The 16,559-nt window shown below is 35.5% G+C and overlaps 1 protein-coding gene across 12 annotated transcripts in view; it reads left to right on the top strand.

Moving 5' to 3' along the window:
- Positions 1–16,559, top strand: part of LOC124376731 (1-phosphatidylinositol 4,5-bisphosphate phosphodiesterase beta-1) — a 93,995-nt gene that overhangs the window by 4,142 nt on the left and 73,294 nt on the right. For 11 of the 12 annotated variants that reach the window (XR_006923886.1, XR_006923885.1, XM_046835957.1 and 8 more), the window contains exon 2: positions 2,627–2,704. Coding sequence is in view for 9 of the 12 variants with exons in the window: in XM_046835957.1 (XP_046691913.1) it covers positions 2,627–2,704 (78 nt within the window). In the remaining 3 variants the exon portion in view is untranslated. Of the gene's footprint in view, positions 1–2,626; positions 2,705–16,559 lie in introns of those variants that run through there. The other variant, XM_046835966.1, reaches the window with a different exon arrangement.

The following is a 16,559-nucleotide window of genomic DNA, read 5'->3' as shown; positions in this document are numbered from 1 at the left end:
AGAAAATGGATTTAACTTTTGATGGTCAAGGACACAATTGTTACACAGGTAAGGTTGCTGTCCTACAACTTCAGAATTACTGGATCAATCTTGAGCTTGGGTTACAGACAATCCTGAGCTTAGCTTTGTATCCTCATGGATTTCTTCCTAGTTCTCTGGTTTCCTCGTCTCCAAAAACATGCTGGTAGGTGGAACGAATACTCTTGTTTGCTTTCTCTGGAACCCTCATGGGAGGAGTGAATGAATAAGGCAGGTCTTAAACACTATCAGGAGGTTTCATAGTTGGTGAATTTGAAGAGGATGTTATAATGCTGCATCTTGTAACTGTTAGAGCATTTTTTTATCTCATGCCCCCTAGAGTTTTTATAGTTCTGTGGGTTTTCATGTGTATGATATATTTTTTACATTTCCTCTGTAAAATGCTAGGAGGATATTTCGTTTTTGACCGAAATAGAAATCATTCAAAAGGAAAATTGTGCATTCATGTTCTTTTCTTTTTTAGTGTGTGTATCTTTGTACATGTGTGTATGTGGAGCTAGGTGTGTGTGTGTGTGTGTGTAGATCTGTCCATCATTTGATGGAGCTCGAGTGATAGAACGGCATTGGCTTGTTTTGAACCTTGGCAATCGGCTCTTTCCCTTGTTTTCCCATTATGCCATGGGTGTGGGCCCTCAAATGGCACCAATCCAAACCACATATCCAGCTACTTTTACAAAAATTTCCCCCTATTCAAATGTTTGTCCTGTGCACTTTTTCCTTCTTTGTTTTTTCATTGATCAATGATTAAGTTTTTATTTTTGCCTATTTGGTATGTGAAAGGTGCGTTTGCTAGATTTTGTTAGCTGTACCTGTAGTGTCACATGTTGCTTCATGTCCAGTGGAATGAAGCACATAAAATGATTAATAGTGGTAAAATAATTGGGTGATAATAAGTTATTCATTAGGACAATTGCAATGCGGTATAAATTTTCATAATGTAATTGCGTTTGTTTTGGAGATTTCTCAGCCAGAACAGGTAGTTTTTTATAAATATGTGAGCCGACAGTAATGCCAGAGGCTGCTTGACATGCATCATGGAGTGTGTCATCTTATAATCGGAGGATGTTAATAATTGTCCTACACATCCCATTTCAGTCTGTTCCCAAGGGAGTGATTATTCATTGCACTATGACGTCTCTGGGGCTTTGGATATTCAGTGCCACCCCAATAAGAAGCAGCCATTCTAATTGCCTAGTGCTTGGATTTCAGATAGAAAGATTGATTTTCTATATGGCTGCCTACATATTGGAACCCCTCTAGCGAAAACAACTGCAGCTTGCCTCTTTGAATTCCCACACTGTATCAGAAGGATCAGTTAACTCGACACTCTCTCCGTCGCCAACTTTATCTCTCCCTCCCTTGTCTCATTATGGATGTGTGTAAGTGAACCGTGCTACCCAAAATAGAATCATTCAGTCATTGTTATCTGTATTTTAATGCAGGAAATTAAAAGTGAAAAAAGCTTGAGTTGGAAATCTGCTTAGTCTACTTACTTGCCTGCTTAGTTACTCTGGTGAATAGAGCATACCAGTAAACATTAGCGTACCTCTCAATGATCCCCTGTTTTTCATTAAATAAATATTGTAGAGAAAACATTGTAAGTACAGATGAATTTTACAACCACAAATCTCGTTTAGATACAGTTTTTTACAGCAAGAGCTCAGTGCTGTTAACTATTCTCTGTTTTGTTCCAGCAGATAGATTTTTCTGTCTGTCAGTAACCAGAATATTAGCATCACATTAGCATCACATTGTTAATGGCTAAACCCTGTTACTAATTTTGGAACCCAGAAAATGAAAAGAAGTGTTCATTTTTTTATGGAAACATTCAATAATATTTTTGGATGCCATTTAATCATGTTCAAGCTAGTAAAGCAGTGTGGTATGTCTTAAAGTAAGATCTTAGCTCTGATGTAGGTTTCATAGGCTGGCAGAAGATAAAGGTCACACTAGGATGATTCATTTTATTTAAAACATGCTTCCTAGCACTTTATTCCAAGCTTCTCTCTCAGTGTATTCCTACTTATAATGATTCACATACAAACTGGTTTATTTCCTTTGTCTTTCTAAGATTACTTAATAGCAATGAAGTCAACTATAACTTAATAATAATAATAATAATAATAATAATAATAATTCCTTTTATTGTAGAATAATATGTTATTGTAATTGTGGTTCTGTCAAAAAAGGCTCTTCATTTTTATGTTCACTCTGGAATTCAGATTCTATGGATATTGAATAATAAGCGTATAATTATACGTATCTATTATAAATGTATAATCACAGACTGCACTATTAACATCTACACATTTACATTTTTTATGTCAAGGATAATTGCATTGCTGTAATTTGCATATATTGGTACTTATATTTCATGGCACAAGAAAACTTTTCTGTCACAAGGTAAATGCAGACTTCAATAGAAAATCTAAATATTGTCCAATAAGACGGGTAGACATCACATTTCTTTAAAACATGCAAGAAAGTTGGTGCAGAATTGCTTCGATTATTACTTCGAATTGTTTGATTTCTTAATTAATGACCCTGCTTATCCTTAAAACTTACTGTTTTCTCTCTGGGCTTATAGGACTCTACCACTGTGACTCCTGTGACACTACGGGTAGACCCCAAAGGCTACTTCTTGTACTGGACTGATCAGAATAAGGTAAAAGTATAAAAATTACATTAGCTTTGTATGATTTGCACATAGTTGTAGCTCACAACTATCCATTGATAAAACCAACCTGCCTTCACTAATACAGTTAATTACCTGTACATTTCTGAGTATCATTGTCACTGGTGATAAGCAGAGAAGATAGTTCTAGGCCTTATCTGAAATTCACTGTTTCACAAGCCACTAAATCTGACTGTCCTGTTTCTCTTGACAAGAGTCTGATCGTTTAGGCTATTCATCTCTCTAGAGGTAGTAATAGGACAGGTTGCACTAGATGATCAGGTTGCTGAAGCAGAGACCAAATACAAGGTGAAAATTTGCTAATAGAAAGGGCTTTGTAAAATCGTGTTTACAATCCATCATAACAGACAAATGTGTAAACCAGCTTTATTCATCCACCTGTTTGTTCTTTGCTATAAGCAGTGACTGGCTGGGAGAAAGACTAATTTGTTGACAGTGTAAATTAATACTGTACTGTCATCAATATAATCATGTTTATGAGAAATTATTTGTGAATCAACACACAATGCCAATGTTTCTGAATATCTGGTGGTACCACTGGAGGGCTTTCTAACTGTAATTATTGCACTGTTGTTGTACAGGTTTTTTTTTAGCAAATTACATATTGACGTTCCAAATATACATATGTATTTACATTAACATATACTATGTTTTATATTTATAATTTTTAGCTGTTTACTTATTTAGGTATACCTGATTCCAATTATGAGTTAATTTGTATTTTTTAGACATTTAAAAAAATTTGTGAACTAAAGCTGAGCAGCTGTATTCTGGAGGAACTGTAGTCATTGTTTTACTTGAAACTCAAGGTGCTGGATCACAGAGCTAGAATAATAAGATTGTCCGTGTGAAGATATTTTTGAACTGCACATTATGTATTCTGATCAAAATAATGATGTGCATTTGCTTTCAAAGAGGCATGGCATGCTGTGTGTGGTTATCGCAGAGATATGGATACTAAAAAATGGGGAGAGAGAGCAAGAGAGAAAGCAGAGAGAGAGAGAGAGAGAAAGAAAGAGAGAGAGACAGAGAGAGAGGACAGTAACATAGTGCACTCTAAGACAATGAAGAGGCTGCTAATGGTTTTAATGCTACGTGGTTTACTCTTTATTTCGACAAGAAATACTTTAATAAGTAAATAAGTAAATACAACATGCTGTATACATAATGACATACAATATATAAGACAATGCCTTCTAATCATAAGGTTGTAAGTTCAAACCTCAGTAACACCAGGCCTTAAGCAAGGCCCTTATTCCTTAACTGTTCATTTGTATAAATAAGCAAAAAGAGCTTTTTATGAGATTAATTTAGCTGTTGCAGCATTTCTAATTAACTGTGTTTGATTTAAACTCTGCATCACAGTCAAAGCACCAGTGGAATCCAGTTGGCAATAGTCTGAAAAGGTGGAACCATCTGGAAATACAGACTCCAGGCCAGAAAAAGAAATCACGTTTTAATCAATTGTTTATGGTTATTTCTCTGTTTGTTTACAACTTCACTATCCAAAGAAGTTTGTAAATACAGGAAACCTCAATTCTTTTAAACATATTTTGTCATATTTTTGCTATTTGTCATCTCTTAGACTTATTTTACTTTAACATTAGGATCTTTTATCTTTAAACTGTTCTGCGTTTGAGCTGCACTGCACATTTCTGTTTGAATGTTAGCATTAGCATCAGTCAGCTATAGATCAGATATTTGGCAAAACTTTCTTTCACTCACAGTCACATCTTTCATTAGACAACATTTCAGATTTTGGTAAATTGGCGAACATACAGATTTGCACTACCTACAATTGCATACTGTTTGGAACAATAGCGATTGCCACCAAAAATATGTTATACAAACAAAATCATTATTTAAATTTTTTCAAGTTTTTTTTTGCCATTTTCATTCAAGAGCTACACAGTTTATTTTTGGAGTTTCATTCAGTCGCTTTTAGCCTGTCAGGGTTGCGATGAATCCAGATGTTATCATGGTAGCGCTGGGTTAAATGGTGGTGTAATCACCCCTTATGCACACGATGTATACGCACTTTTAAACTTTAATTTACACCTGAAAGAAAATTAGCTGCTTTCATGCTCTACTAAACACTATGCATGTGCAAAATGATTGACAGGTCTATATTGATGTTCCATCCCACTGTAACAACACACCAGGTTCCTTTTTTTTATGTTTACATACTGTAGGTTTCTTACTGTTTAATCTTCACCAATTCCAACCTGCTATATGAGCTTTTTTTTTTTTTTGCTTGACACCTGCTTATCTGGTATTGGTAAAGGCAAGAACTATTCTGTGTTTTATAGTGTTATTCTGTTAAACCTTGTGTGATTAGCTATAATTACTCTGATGAAAAGTGCAGAAAAACTGCAATCCCACTGACAGATGACAAATGGTAAAATATAGCATTTGTCCCTGTTGTCTTGTAAAAATCTGAGTTCTTGTTTACTCATCATATCGCACAACTGTGAATCATTTTCAACAAAAACTGTTCAAAGTTACTAGTGATCATCAGTTTGTTTACGTGGATCCGGCTGGACTGAAGTCAATCCAAGCCATTTAGATCACAAACTTTCAACATTCCGGAGGATTAAGTTAGAAATGTATAATTGTATTCCTAGATTGTAAAGCAGATTCCATGTTATTCTGGGCTCCTGAAGGCTGTGATATCATTGGAAAATAATATGTAAAGAACAAGGGATAGTAACAGTGATTTTTAAATCACATTTTTGAATCACCTTTAATAGCTGTATAAATTGTAAGTCTTTAACACAATTCATTTAAAATAACATAATGCAGCTTTGCTGGCATAAGTGTAATAAACAGACTTTGATGATTTGGCCCAGAATTAAGGGCAGTGTGTCAACAAGCAGTGAAGAAACATGCATTTCTTGCCATTTTTCATTTCTATATGTGTGTATATATGTATATCTATATATCTGTGTATGCATATATTTGTATGTGTTTATATGTGTGTGTGTGTGCACACATGTAAAGCAGTACTATAGCCTTCAATGCAACTACATACCACAGATTCCTCAGAAGCAGGGCTCAGTTCCATGCTCTCTAGGGTGTTCTCTAGGCTCTGGCCTGGATAGCCCAATCACATTGCACTTTTAACAGCCACAGCATGAATGTCCTAAAAAACACTGCTCTGACTAACATTTAGTCATGACTCTGTGGAAATGACTAACCTCGCATTTTAAATGGAAAGGAAATGTTGGGGTACTAATAGAGTAGATGTGTAAAAATGGTGCTAAAATGGAGCAGATTTGTTGAGTATATGATAAAAAAGAATAATAAATCAACAAACTAGCAACCAACCAAAAAAAAAATAAATATGCTAACAAATCTTCTATATGTGATTTGAGAATCTTGTGTAACTAAGGTGGTCCGGGCATGCTGCTGGTCACTAAAAACAGCATGGTGGTGTGTTAACAGCATGGTGGCATGTGTTTGAGCTGGAATGATTGAAAATGTTTTATGACACTATCAGCAAGCTGCAAAGCAATGCCTCATAAACACTCGTAAGGCGACTTCCAAATTTAAGCTACTGACGACTGCAACTAATTATGTATCCAATTTAAGCATTTTAATTTAGAGTGCATAGTGATGTAAGTGTACTATAGTACAGCCAAACTATTTAATGATTCATCCCTAAGGCTGTAGAATCAATTAAATATTAATCAAAATTACAATTTGGTCCTTATGTAATCACTGAATCCTCAGTGCATTTGGTGCATAGTTGTATTTTCACTACATCCCATGAGCTGTGATTGTATTGCTGGAAACACTACTCCCAGAAATCCATGAAGTGTTGTTAGTCCTGCTTTTGCTTAAAGAGTTTGTTGTGGTAGGTTAATGCAGTTTTCCTGCATCTCTGGGTCTCATTCGTTTTACCTGTAAATGTTCAGAGAAGTCTGTACTCTTAATAGTACAAAATCTGCCAGTATAATTTACAAGTGCAAATTCTTAATAGTTTGCCTGTGTTTGTTATTTAGTTACTTGCATAAAGCAGACAGAACTTCCATTTTGCTTAAAACTATTATCAAGAGTATTTTGCATGAATTATTTGCATAATGCCAAAACCACAGACAGATAACTGGAGCAACAACCAAAAAAAGTCAATAGATGCTTGTTCAAAAACAAAAGGTTCCTACTACTTAAATTTACTTAAATAGCAGTGAGCAGGCCAGAGGCTACATCTGCAAAAGAAAGTGCGGAACTTAATGGGCAGAAAGCAGTATAATTATTTGTTAATAATAATGTAATTACCAGGTCAGTACCTTATAGCCTGAGCTGATATGCTAGCAACGGTGTTCACTGATATATTCAACCTTTTCTCAACATGGTCAGTAATCTTCACATACATGTTATCGTTCCTGTCCCAAAGAAACTTCTACCTGTGTGCTGAATTACCGTCACCCAATAGTCCTGAAATGCTTTACCCATTACAATGCACATACTGTCCAAATCACTCTATTGATGTCCATTACATATCTCCTACAGTCTGGAGCCATCTAGACAGCAAGAAAGGAAGTGATGTTACCCTGCTCTGTTGACTACAATTCAGAATTTAAAACTATAATTCCATCCAAACTCATCGCCAATTTGGATCACCTGGAACAGTCACAGTGTTTGTGCATCTCCAACCTGTCATTGTCTGATTACAGTCTGAACTAGGTCCATTAACATCTTTACCCCTTTGGACAATTAAGGGATTTTAAACTGCTTCATAATGTGTTAAGAATCTTTTACGTTTGCCACCCAAGAAATATTTCCTTGGACCTTGTGTTAAAAACAAACAATAGAAAACAGATATTTTTATGTTTTCCACTATAAAAACTATTACAAATCATCAGAGAAAGAAACAATTTTAGAAACTTTTTTTACTGCTGCATTTAAATCTGAGCTGTCACATTAATGACATATTTTATATTATGTCTGCTCTCTGTCGCCTAAAAAATAGAGTAGCCCAATTGACAGGCTTCATGAAGTGTAAATGTTAAATTTTTGTTTGGTTAAGTGAACTGGTATAATCACAATATGATATTCTTATTAATCAATTCAGTTACTCATCCTAAGTGATTTAATATACGAGTATGATGGAACTTTTCTAAGATGCCCAAAGCAAAATGAAGTTAATAGACTAAAAGAGCTGTGAGTAAAGTAATGAGTTTGATCTGAACTAAGCACATAAACCCAACAGTTGGATGAAGAGCAGAAAGTGTTTCGAAGTGCTGCTCAACACTTAATGCCTCTTATACATGACAAGAAATTGGACATGAGCCTCCTTTAACTTCTTAGAACTAATGAGTGTGCCCCAGCATCCTCCTCCGCTTCCTCCTTTCGTTTCTTGGCCAGCAGTTGAAAGTGTTGCATTTGCCCAGCTCTGCACTTTTTTCACTCAGCATTATTTAAGTGGACAAAGTGTAAGTCCTTAGCCAATCTCTTTAACTTGAAATGCATTCTGTGCCAAGCCAGGGCTGGTGGTCACCTTTCCATTAATAGAAAAGGAGGGATTGAGGAGGAATATCTACTCAACAGGCTTTGGATTAGACAGAAGAGTGAGAAAGAAAGAAAGAAAGAAAGAAAGAAAGAAAGAAAGAAAGAAAGAAAGAAAGAAAGAAAGAAAGAAGGAAAGAAGAAAGAAAGAAAGAAAAAAGAAAGAAAGAACAGATTTATCTCTTTATACTAGTTCCGTTCCATTTCCTCTCCGATGCCTTAGTCACCAGATGTGTCATGGTTCATTTGTTAAATGAAACCATCACACTGCATTACTTCAGCTGATGAATGAAAGGCACTGTGTTTTGATTGCTTTCTGAAATCTGACCTTTCTCCACAGCTGATTGTGGTGATCAGACAACATTAATAGAACGTTTGATTGTTCACTTGATTTCAGTCAACTCAGGTGAGATGAGGACAGGTATGATAAAAAAAAGCTACTGCTTATGACATTGAGACTGGACAAGTGTAGCAGCATCATAGCATGCTTTATTTCAGCGTCAGAAAGTAGATTGGCTGGATATAAATATTTTCAAGCTGGAAAGCTTCAATGTTGACAAGGTTCCAAACAAGTCTTTTCTTTCTAGAGAGCTTAACTCATTAGTCAATCTGAACACCAACCCTATGAAAGATTTTATTCTGCCCCTTTCTCTGGCTCAAGGCAATGAATTTAGTGAGTTACTTGGCTTCCAACTTGCACTGGGCACTTGGGTATGGGCAAATGTGTTTAAAATGCAAGACACCACTTTAAACCAGACTCTTCCTGTGAAGTTCAATGAAATGGATTATAAATAATTCTATTAAAAGCCATGTCCATATCTGAACTGTACTCTTGTTTGTGTTTGAAGTCTGTATCCACCAATCACAAATCATGCTTAAGTTCCTCTGATTAATGTGAAGCTGAAAAGTGTTGTCCTGAAAGGTGAGAGATATTCACGATTTCCTCATTCATGATTATTCAGATCAGGCCACATGGAACACAATGTCTTCTGTTTTTTTTTTGCTCTGAAAACTAATGCCATGCCCCAATCATGAAAAAAGGAAAGAGAAACCGGAACGTGAATACAGCTCTGGTGTCAAATTACGCACTACACCCTTATCCAGTCTGGGTCTTCAGGTTAGAGTTTCACGCAGCATAACAAACCCTAGAAGTTTCTTTTGGCATGTTCAATAAAGCACCTAGCAGAGCACTGTAATAAATTGAATGTTAATTTTTGTGTATTGGGAGCCAATGGGGAATATTGCAAAAAGGAGATCATCATCTTATTTATCTGAGTAAGAAAATGTTTAGATGCTTTTGCAAGGAAATAAATCAGCATTTAAAGATGCCACAGGGACATACAGTGTATGTGCTGCATTTGTCTATTGGCCAAAGCCTTGTCAAGTGATTGCTTATTTTGAGCCTCAGTTAACTCAATTTAGCAAAATCTTTAAAATCATAGTGTTTAATATATGTTTACATCCTCAATGGCTTCTTCCTGGTACAACATTTGCTGTACATTTAAACTACAAAATGTTTCTGTTGTTTTCTAAAATTAGTCAGAAGAAAACAATGGATGACTGGCAAGCAATCTGTCACAAATGACTTGTTGATATAGATGTTGTTCCAAGGTAGGGAAATTGCACTGAACTCTATGAAAGCTGACAATGCTCTGTTTTTATATGCTCAAGTCAATTTCAAACCTCTTTATGGGCTGTCAGTTTTACACTGTGTTTCAGAAATGTCACTCATTAATGCCTTTTTAAGAACTGAAATAATTATTGATGCACTTTCATATGCTGAATGCCTGGTGTGATGAAAATGTGATGTCTGGGGGCTTGAAAAGGAAGCTTAGTGTATATCTGTATGGAACAGACTGTCGATGTATACGCCTCATCTACCATGGTCTTGTCAGACTCTTCCCCTGAGGCTACAGCTGTGTGAGTGAGTGTGTGAAGATGCATGCATGTGTAATACTTCACAGATGTTTATAAGGATAACAGGATTATTCTGGCAATTTTTTACCATTTCATTGCATAATCTAGCTTCCTTTAATTCACATTTTGATTCAGTTTGATCAATGTCTTGAAAATTGCAAGAAATGAATTAAAGGAAACTTAATTCATTTTCAGTGCATACTCACAGGGGACTTTGATAGGAATTGGAATAGGAACACTTGTACAATCTTATAAGTCATGCAGATCCAGGTAAAAAGCTTCAGTTAATGTTCACCTCAAACATCAGACTTGGGAAAAATGTGATCTCAGTGACTGACCTGTTTAAATTGTTTCACCAATTGCTGATCGCCTATGAGTTTCATGCAAAAGATTTTCTAGTGTTTTATACAGAATGGTTAAAAAAAAGCAAAAACATACACAAAACCAATTACAAAAGGATGCTGTGTAAACTGTAAAAAAAACCCCAACATACAAGGATTGCAAATCTGGTAAACCCATGTTTTATTACATAGAAATTTATAATTTCAAGGAAAAAAACAAGGTATTTTAAATCGAATGGCTGCAACAAGCCTAAATGAGACCTGTTGCTGGAGAGAATGTCATTCCATTTGTTTCTGATAGAGGATTCTACCTGCTCAACAGTCCTGAGTCTCCTTTGTCGTATTTTTCCTTTTCATAATGCACCAAAGGTTTTCCAGCCATCAGAGATACAGGCTTTTGAACTGGGTGCTGATGATAAGTCAAATGGTCCCTCTCCTCTTTAGTATGGATGACTATGAACATTTTTTATTTGATTTTACCATAAAACAGTTTTCCTTGTTGCTTTAGTCCATTTTAAATGAGCTTTTGCCCAAAGAAGACAGCAATTTTTCTGGAAAATTTTCACACATGGCTTCTTTTTTGAAAGACACTAACCTGCAATTGTGGATGGCATGGCGAACAGTCAGTGATTTTCATTACAGAAGTATGTCTATTTTTATTGCAGTGCTGCCTGAGGGCCCACATATTACAGGCATCCAATGTTAATTATTGCGCTTGTCCCTGGCAAATGAAGATTTTTTTTTTTCAAAGTCTTCACAATTCTATTCTATAACATTATTCTTAAGCTGTTCCACAATTTGTAGATGTGTTTTTCTTACATATTGGTGAACCATTTATTTCTATGAGACTTTTCCTCTCTCTCTCTCTCTCTCTCTCTCTCTCTCTCTCTCTCACTGCCTCCTTATACCCAATCATGGTACTACCCTGTTGTCAATTAACCTTATCAGTTTCAAAATGTTCCTTCAGCTGTTCCTTTTTGTAATGCTTACTTTCCAGCCATTTGTTGCCCCTGTTCCAAATTTTTTCTTTAAAATGGTACATTTCCTCAGTTTAAACATTTGATGTTTTCTATGCTCTATTGTGAATAAAATATCAGTTTATGACACTTACAAATGATCTGTTTGTTTTTCATATTTTACACATCGTACAAACTTTCTTTGGCGCCTTGATGATAAAAGAGCATAACAAATACACAGTAATACACTGATGTTGCAGATAAAGTTGAATGGAGCATCTCAGTGTTGATGTCTGATACTGCTTTGGAAACACAAAGCTTTACTTATAAAACAGTTCTCAATTTCAATAGATGCAAATGTGTACATCAGTAAACAGAAAGTGGCAAACACAGATTTGCATATCATGCATGCTGCTGGCAGGTGCTATGCTTGTTTGTTGATTAATGTAATGATTAGCATTCTACAGTTACATATCACCACAGTAGCAAGGAAAACAAAACCATATAAGAGCATCAAGATACACAGCCACATTACCTTCATGCAAAGGTTGCAGGGAACATGTAACATTAAATAATACATGGCAACATTTAACAGCAACCCAGCAGCATTTATCAAATACACACGATTGCAAATATGCTGAAATAATAATTATTTTTTCGCTGTAATTAGTGATAGCGAGCTGATGTAGACAATATTGGCTTTGAACTAGTACATCAATATAAAAAATACTAGAAATCTTATCTAGACATTTATACCACTACCTGGAAAATATGTCTATATAATACGAGGTGTTATCAAAAAAGTCTAGTTTTGTAACATGCCAAAAGATGGTCTTTGTTGGATATGATGGAACAAGCATATTCCAAAGTTGACAATAAAAGGACCGATTAGACTGATTGTCAAAGGGTGGTTTAGAGAGCATTAGGCATTTTTAGTCCAGACCTTAACCCCATTTAGACTCTGTGATGTACTGGAGAAGCTTTCTAACTCTGCCATCGTCAGTATTAGATCCTGCTGAAAAATTAATGCAACTCCGGACAAAAATAAATGTAGTGAAACTGCATAAGGTTGTCAAAACTATGCCATGACGAATTTGCTGTTAACCTGTCAAATTGAATGGTTTAAAGTGTTTAATTTCTGAATTCTTCTAAAAACAACTCTATAAATGAATAGAGAGTATTATATTATGGACAGTCAAATTAGCATATGTTCAGATAATTCAGTTAGGATGTGTGACTGCAGAAAAGCTACTTGAGCTACTTTTATACAGCTGGTTTTAAAGGCTATATTGGTTAACAAAGGACCTTGTGGCAGGCAGAATTGTTTTAACTGTTGTCACTAGGACAGAGTGACTCCCTTTCATGTTTAAATATTGATATCCAACACATTGGTTATCTATAGACTTGTGAATGAGAAACCACAGCTTTGTACAAATGTATAGTGAGATTAGCACCCATTGGGATTTAGCCAAAACAGCAAAGATGTCTTTCAAAAGCCTTTTCTGTTAAAGTGTTGATTTTGTATGAAAATGTGCCCTTGCATATAAATTTAACTACTATCATAACTATCAGCTGTAGTAATTTAATCATTTTCTCAGCAGCTTTTAGAAAGTGAAAGGTGACCTTGTTATTTTATAACAGACTGTCGGCGTCAGGAGAGAAGCATTAGCACCTTCGGTAGGAGGGATAATTATGAACAAGGCATGCAGAACACTGACACTCTTGGAACAATGCCTGCAGAGGGATGGGGGATCAATGCCTTTTTACTGACTGAATTGTGAAGGAACACTGTAGGAAAGAAATTATATCTGGTATTTTTCTTGGACAGAGAGCTACTGGTTAGGAATTTATGAACATAAGCCATAGACAGCAGCAAAAAATATATATTTAGCAGATTGATTTCATGTTTAATGCTGTTTATTTCACATCAATAAGAGTTTTTCTGACAACCAAATGTTGCCATTTTACTAAAAGCTAATACAATTTTCATTCTGACCTGCCTGTACAAGATCTACACTAAGTATGAGGTCTTAATGTACATTTAATAAACTAAATGGGCTCTTCCTTTTTGGGAACCTGCCTAGAAAAACAGCTGCTTGTAACAGCAGGATGTTGCTGTCAATGTGTGTATGGGTCTTCTTTTTTATCCTGCGTAATAGTGTACGACTTGCTTGTGTTCTTCCGATGTTGAGTCATCATTTAGCCTGCTCTGAGACATATTTTATGTCACACAGCTCTATCTATGCTGCCATGACGAACAGACTCACTGTAGTTCTTAGCATTGATGACAGTTCATCCACAACGCCTTGAGATGAATAATGAATTAATTAAGGATTTGAATTTTAAAATGTGGACAGCAATTTATGCAATTACAGTTCAAATCTGTGAAATACAAACACATTGATGGTACTGGTAAGTGTATTTAAAATGTTCAGCCAGCTTTAGCTCTATGTTTTAAAATTCAAAACTGGACCAACTGAAAGCTAGTGCAATAGAAGGAGGTTTCTGAATTGACTGGCAACATGCTTCACATGCCTACATCTTCTGTTTGCTTTTTGGGAGAGCAGGAATTCACAGACAGGCTTTATTTTATGCATTTTAATGCATTTAACAGCTATTCAACATGCAACATGCTTTATGAATACATAGATTGTTTGAGTAATGAGCAATAATGCTGGGTGCTTAAAATTCATTAATACATAAGTATAAGAATTATATGTCAAGTGTCACACATCAGACCTAACTGTTGAATTAATTATGAATCTGAAATTTTTAATGAATCACTGATCCTGTCTAATTGTCTAAGAAATATAATTTTATGGGTTGTGGGTCCTGGTCACATGGGTATTTCCTTTCACATTGAAATTCATAAAACCTACTGAGATTGAAACTGCACAGTGGCATGGCTCAGTTTTTCTGTTTCCCAGGGCTGTAAAGTCTTTAGTTTCTCAGCATGTTTCACAAGCACCTTGTTTAATTTAAACAAGCAAAGAAAGAAATGGATTTATTGCCCCTAATAAAATGGGCAATGGGCAAAACAGTAAATGGCTAAACCTGTATGGATATATTCAGTTTTTTAAAGAGTTGGAAAATTAATGCCATTTTTTTTTTTCCACTAGTAAATCTGTGCTTCTTATGTAATGATTAAGGTTGATGTAAGTGTTGTGTTTTGTCCATCTCTGCATCCCCTGCTTGTTCTGCTTCTCAGCTCCATTTCTGCCTTCACTATTAAGTGTGTCAGAGATGTAGGTCACTTGTCTTTTTTTCTGTCTTCAGCCAATTCAATTTTGGTAAAATGATAAAACAGTATCAAATTTAAACGCCGCTGAAGTGCTTTGAGGCAAGAAGGAGACACAGGAGTCTGCCATACTTAAAATACCGGCTCCCTCGGGTCAATGTTCCTCGAGAGAGAGAGAGAGAGAGAGAGGTAGATCAAGAAAAAAAAAAAAGAACAGGAAGTACAAATAGGTTGCTGATAGATTAGAACAGTGGAGAAGGAAAGTTTGCTGACTGTATGTTAAATTTTGAAAATTATTGATGACATCATGCCATGTTATGTTACATGAAAGTGGTAGCAATTTTCTTTTCCTGGATTTATACTCTCTAATTTATAATCTCATAAGACGACCAGTAAAGAAAGGCCAGCTATAATGAACAAAAAATTGACATTTAAAATTACTTTGGTTAAACTGAACATATGTCTACATTATTGAATAGATCATCATTATAACAACATATATTGAGTACATGCTAAAACTTTCTAAAACCCTCTACATTGCTATGCTTCATCTCAAAAGTTTAATTATGGTGCATCATGAACATTGGGTTGATAAAACTGTAAACCTTTGGGGATTTTTTTCAGCTTTTTATCTATTATTGTTCAAAGGAGTAAGCTCTCTGTGTTGAAAGTGATTTTCATATACGACTTTGATTTGATTTTTATTGTAGCAGTGAACTGAACAGTCTGTGAAATTACTTTCTAGTCCCTTGTTATTGTCCTAGTTTCCAAAGACCCCTGGATATGAATATCATTAAAAAGGAAACCTGGATAGTTTATTTGATGGAACACGCTGCATGCTCCTTTCATCCAAAAGTACAGTTGGAATTTTGTACCCTTTGGTTAATTTACTGTTCATTTGTACTTGATAAATGTGTGATGTCTACAAGCGTTCTATCTTCTGCTTTCACAAATATTTAATGCCATTTTATAAATGATTTCAGAAAGATCTGTTGGAAGTGTGGTTTAATCACTCTGTCCTGCTTAATCCTATCTCCATTTAAAGGTTAATAAGCTTCAATTTTCATTTACTATTTTCAAGTTTAACCTCTGCAAGTGAATTTGAATACAAATGTCTGCTAACTACCACAAATGCAAATCCTATTGCATGCATCATCACAATTGTGGTGTACAGATGGACCAGAAAAATTAAGTATGCATTCATATTATGTAGATCATTCATAGAGGCCCTGACCTAAGGGAAAAGATTACTTATCTCTGTTGGCAAGGGAATAAAAAAGTGATGTCTCTCCTAGGCATCAAGGCTAAACTGGAAGATTGGTCTACAAAATGAAGTACCTGTCCCCAAGGAAGAGCCAGGCAGAGCAAATGACTGATAAGGACACGCTCTCCCTGAGAAGGAAGACCACTTCTAGAAGCTTCTCACCTCTGGGGAATTTCTGGCATGGATGTATGATCTCAAGGCCTCATATTTGTGCTGAGCTTATTGTTAGCTTAATAAAAGCAAGATTCATCTGTAGACATCTATCATTTGGAGAGGTATGCCATAGGACAAGTCCATACACTCTTTGAGTGATGATCGTATGTAATTGCACCATCAGTCGTCTGCATCACAAGACTGTTGTCCAATCCTCCTATCTTTTGCTCCTGTCTGCAATGGGAGACATTGCCACGAAACTCTTATATGTCACAGGAAATACACAGAACTTGACACAAAATACACAAAATGGCTATTGAACTGCAACCATGGCATGACTGCTCTTTTTATAAGAACTACAGTGGAGAACCTGAGATTAGTTGCTTGATTTTACAACAAAGCAATATATATATATATATATATATATATATATATATATATATATATA

This window comes from Silurus meridionalis, chromosome 23 (genome assembly GCF_014805685.1).
Source record: "Silurus meridionalis isolate SWU-2019-XX chromosome 23, ASM1480568v1, whole genome shotgun sequence".
In the NCBI taxonomy this organism is placed as follows: domain Eukaryota; kingdom Metazoa; phylum Chordata; class Actinopteri; order Siluriformes; family Siluridae; genus Silurus; species Silurus meridionalis.
The sequence above is the reverse complement of the archived record's forward strand: the minus strand, read 5'-3'. Positions and strand labels throughout refer to the sequence as shown.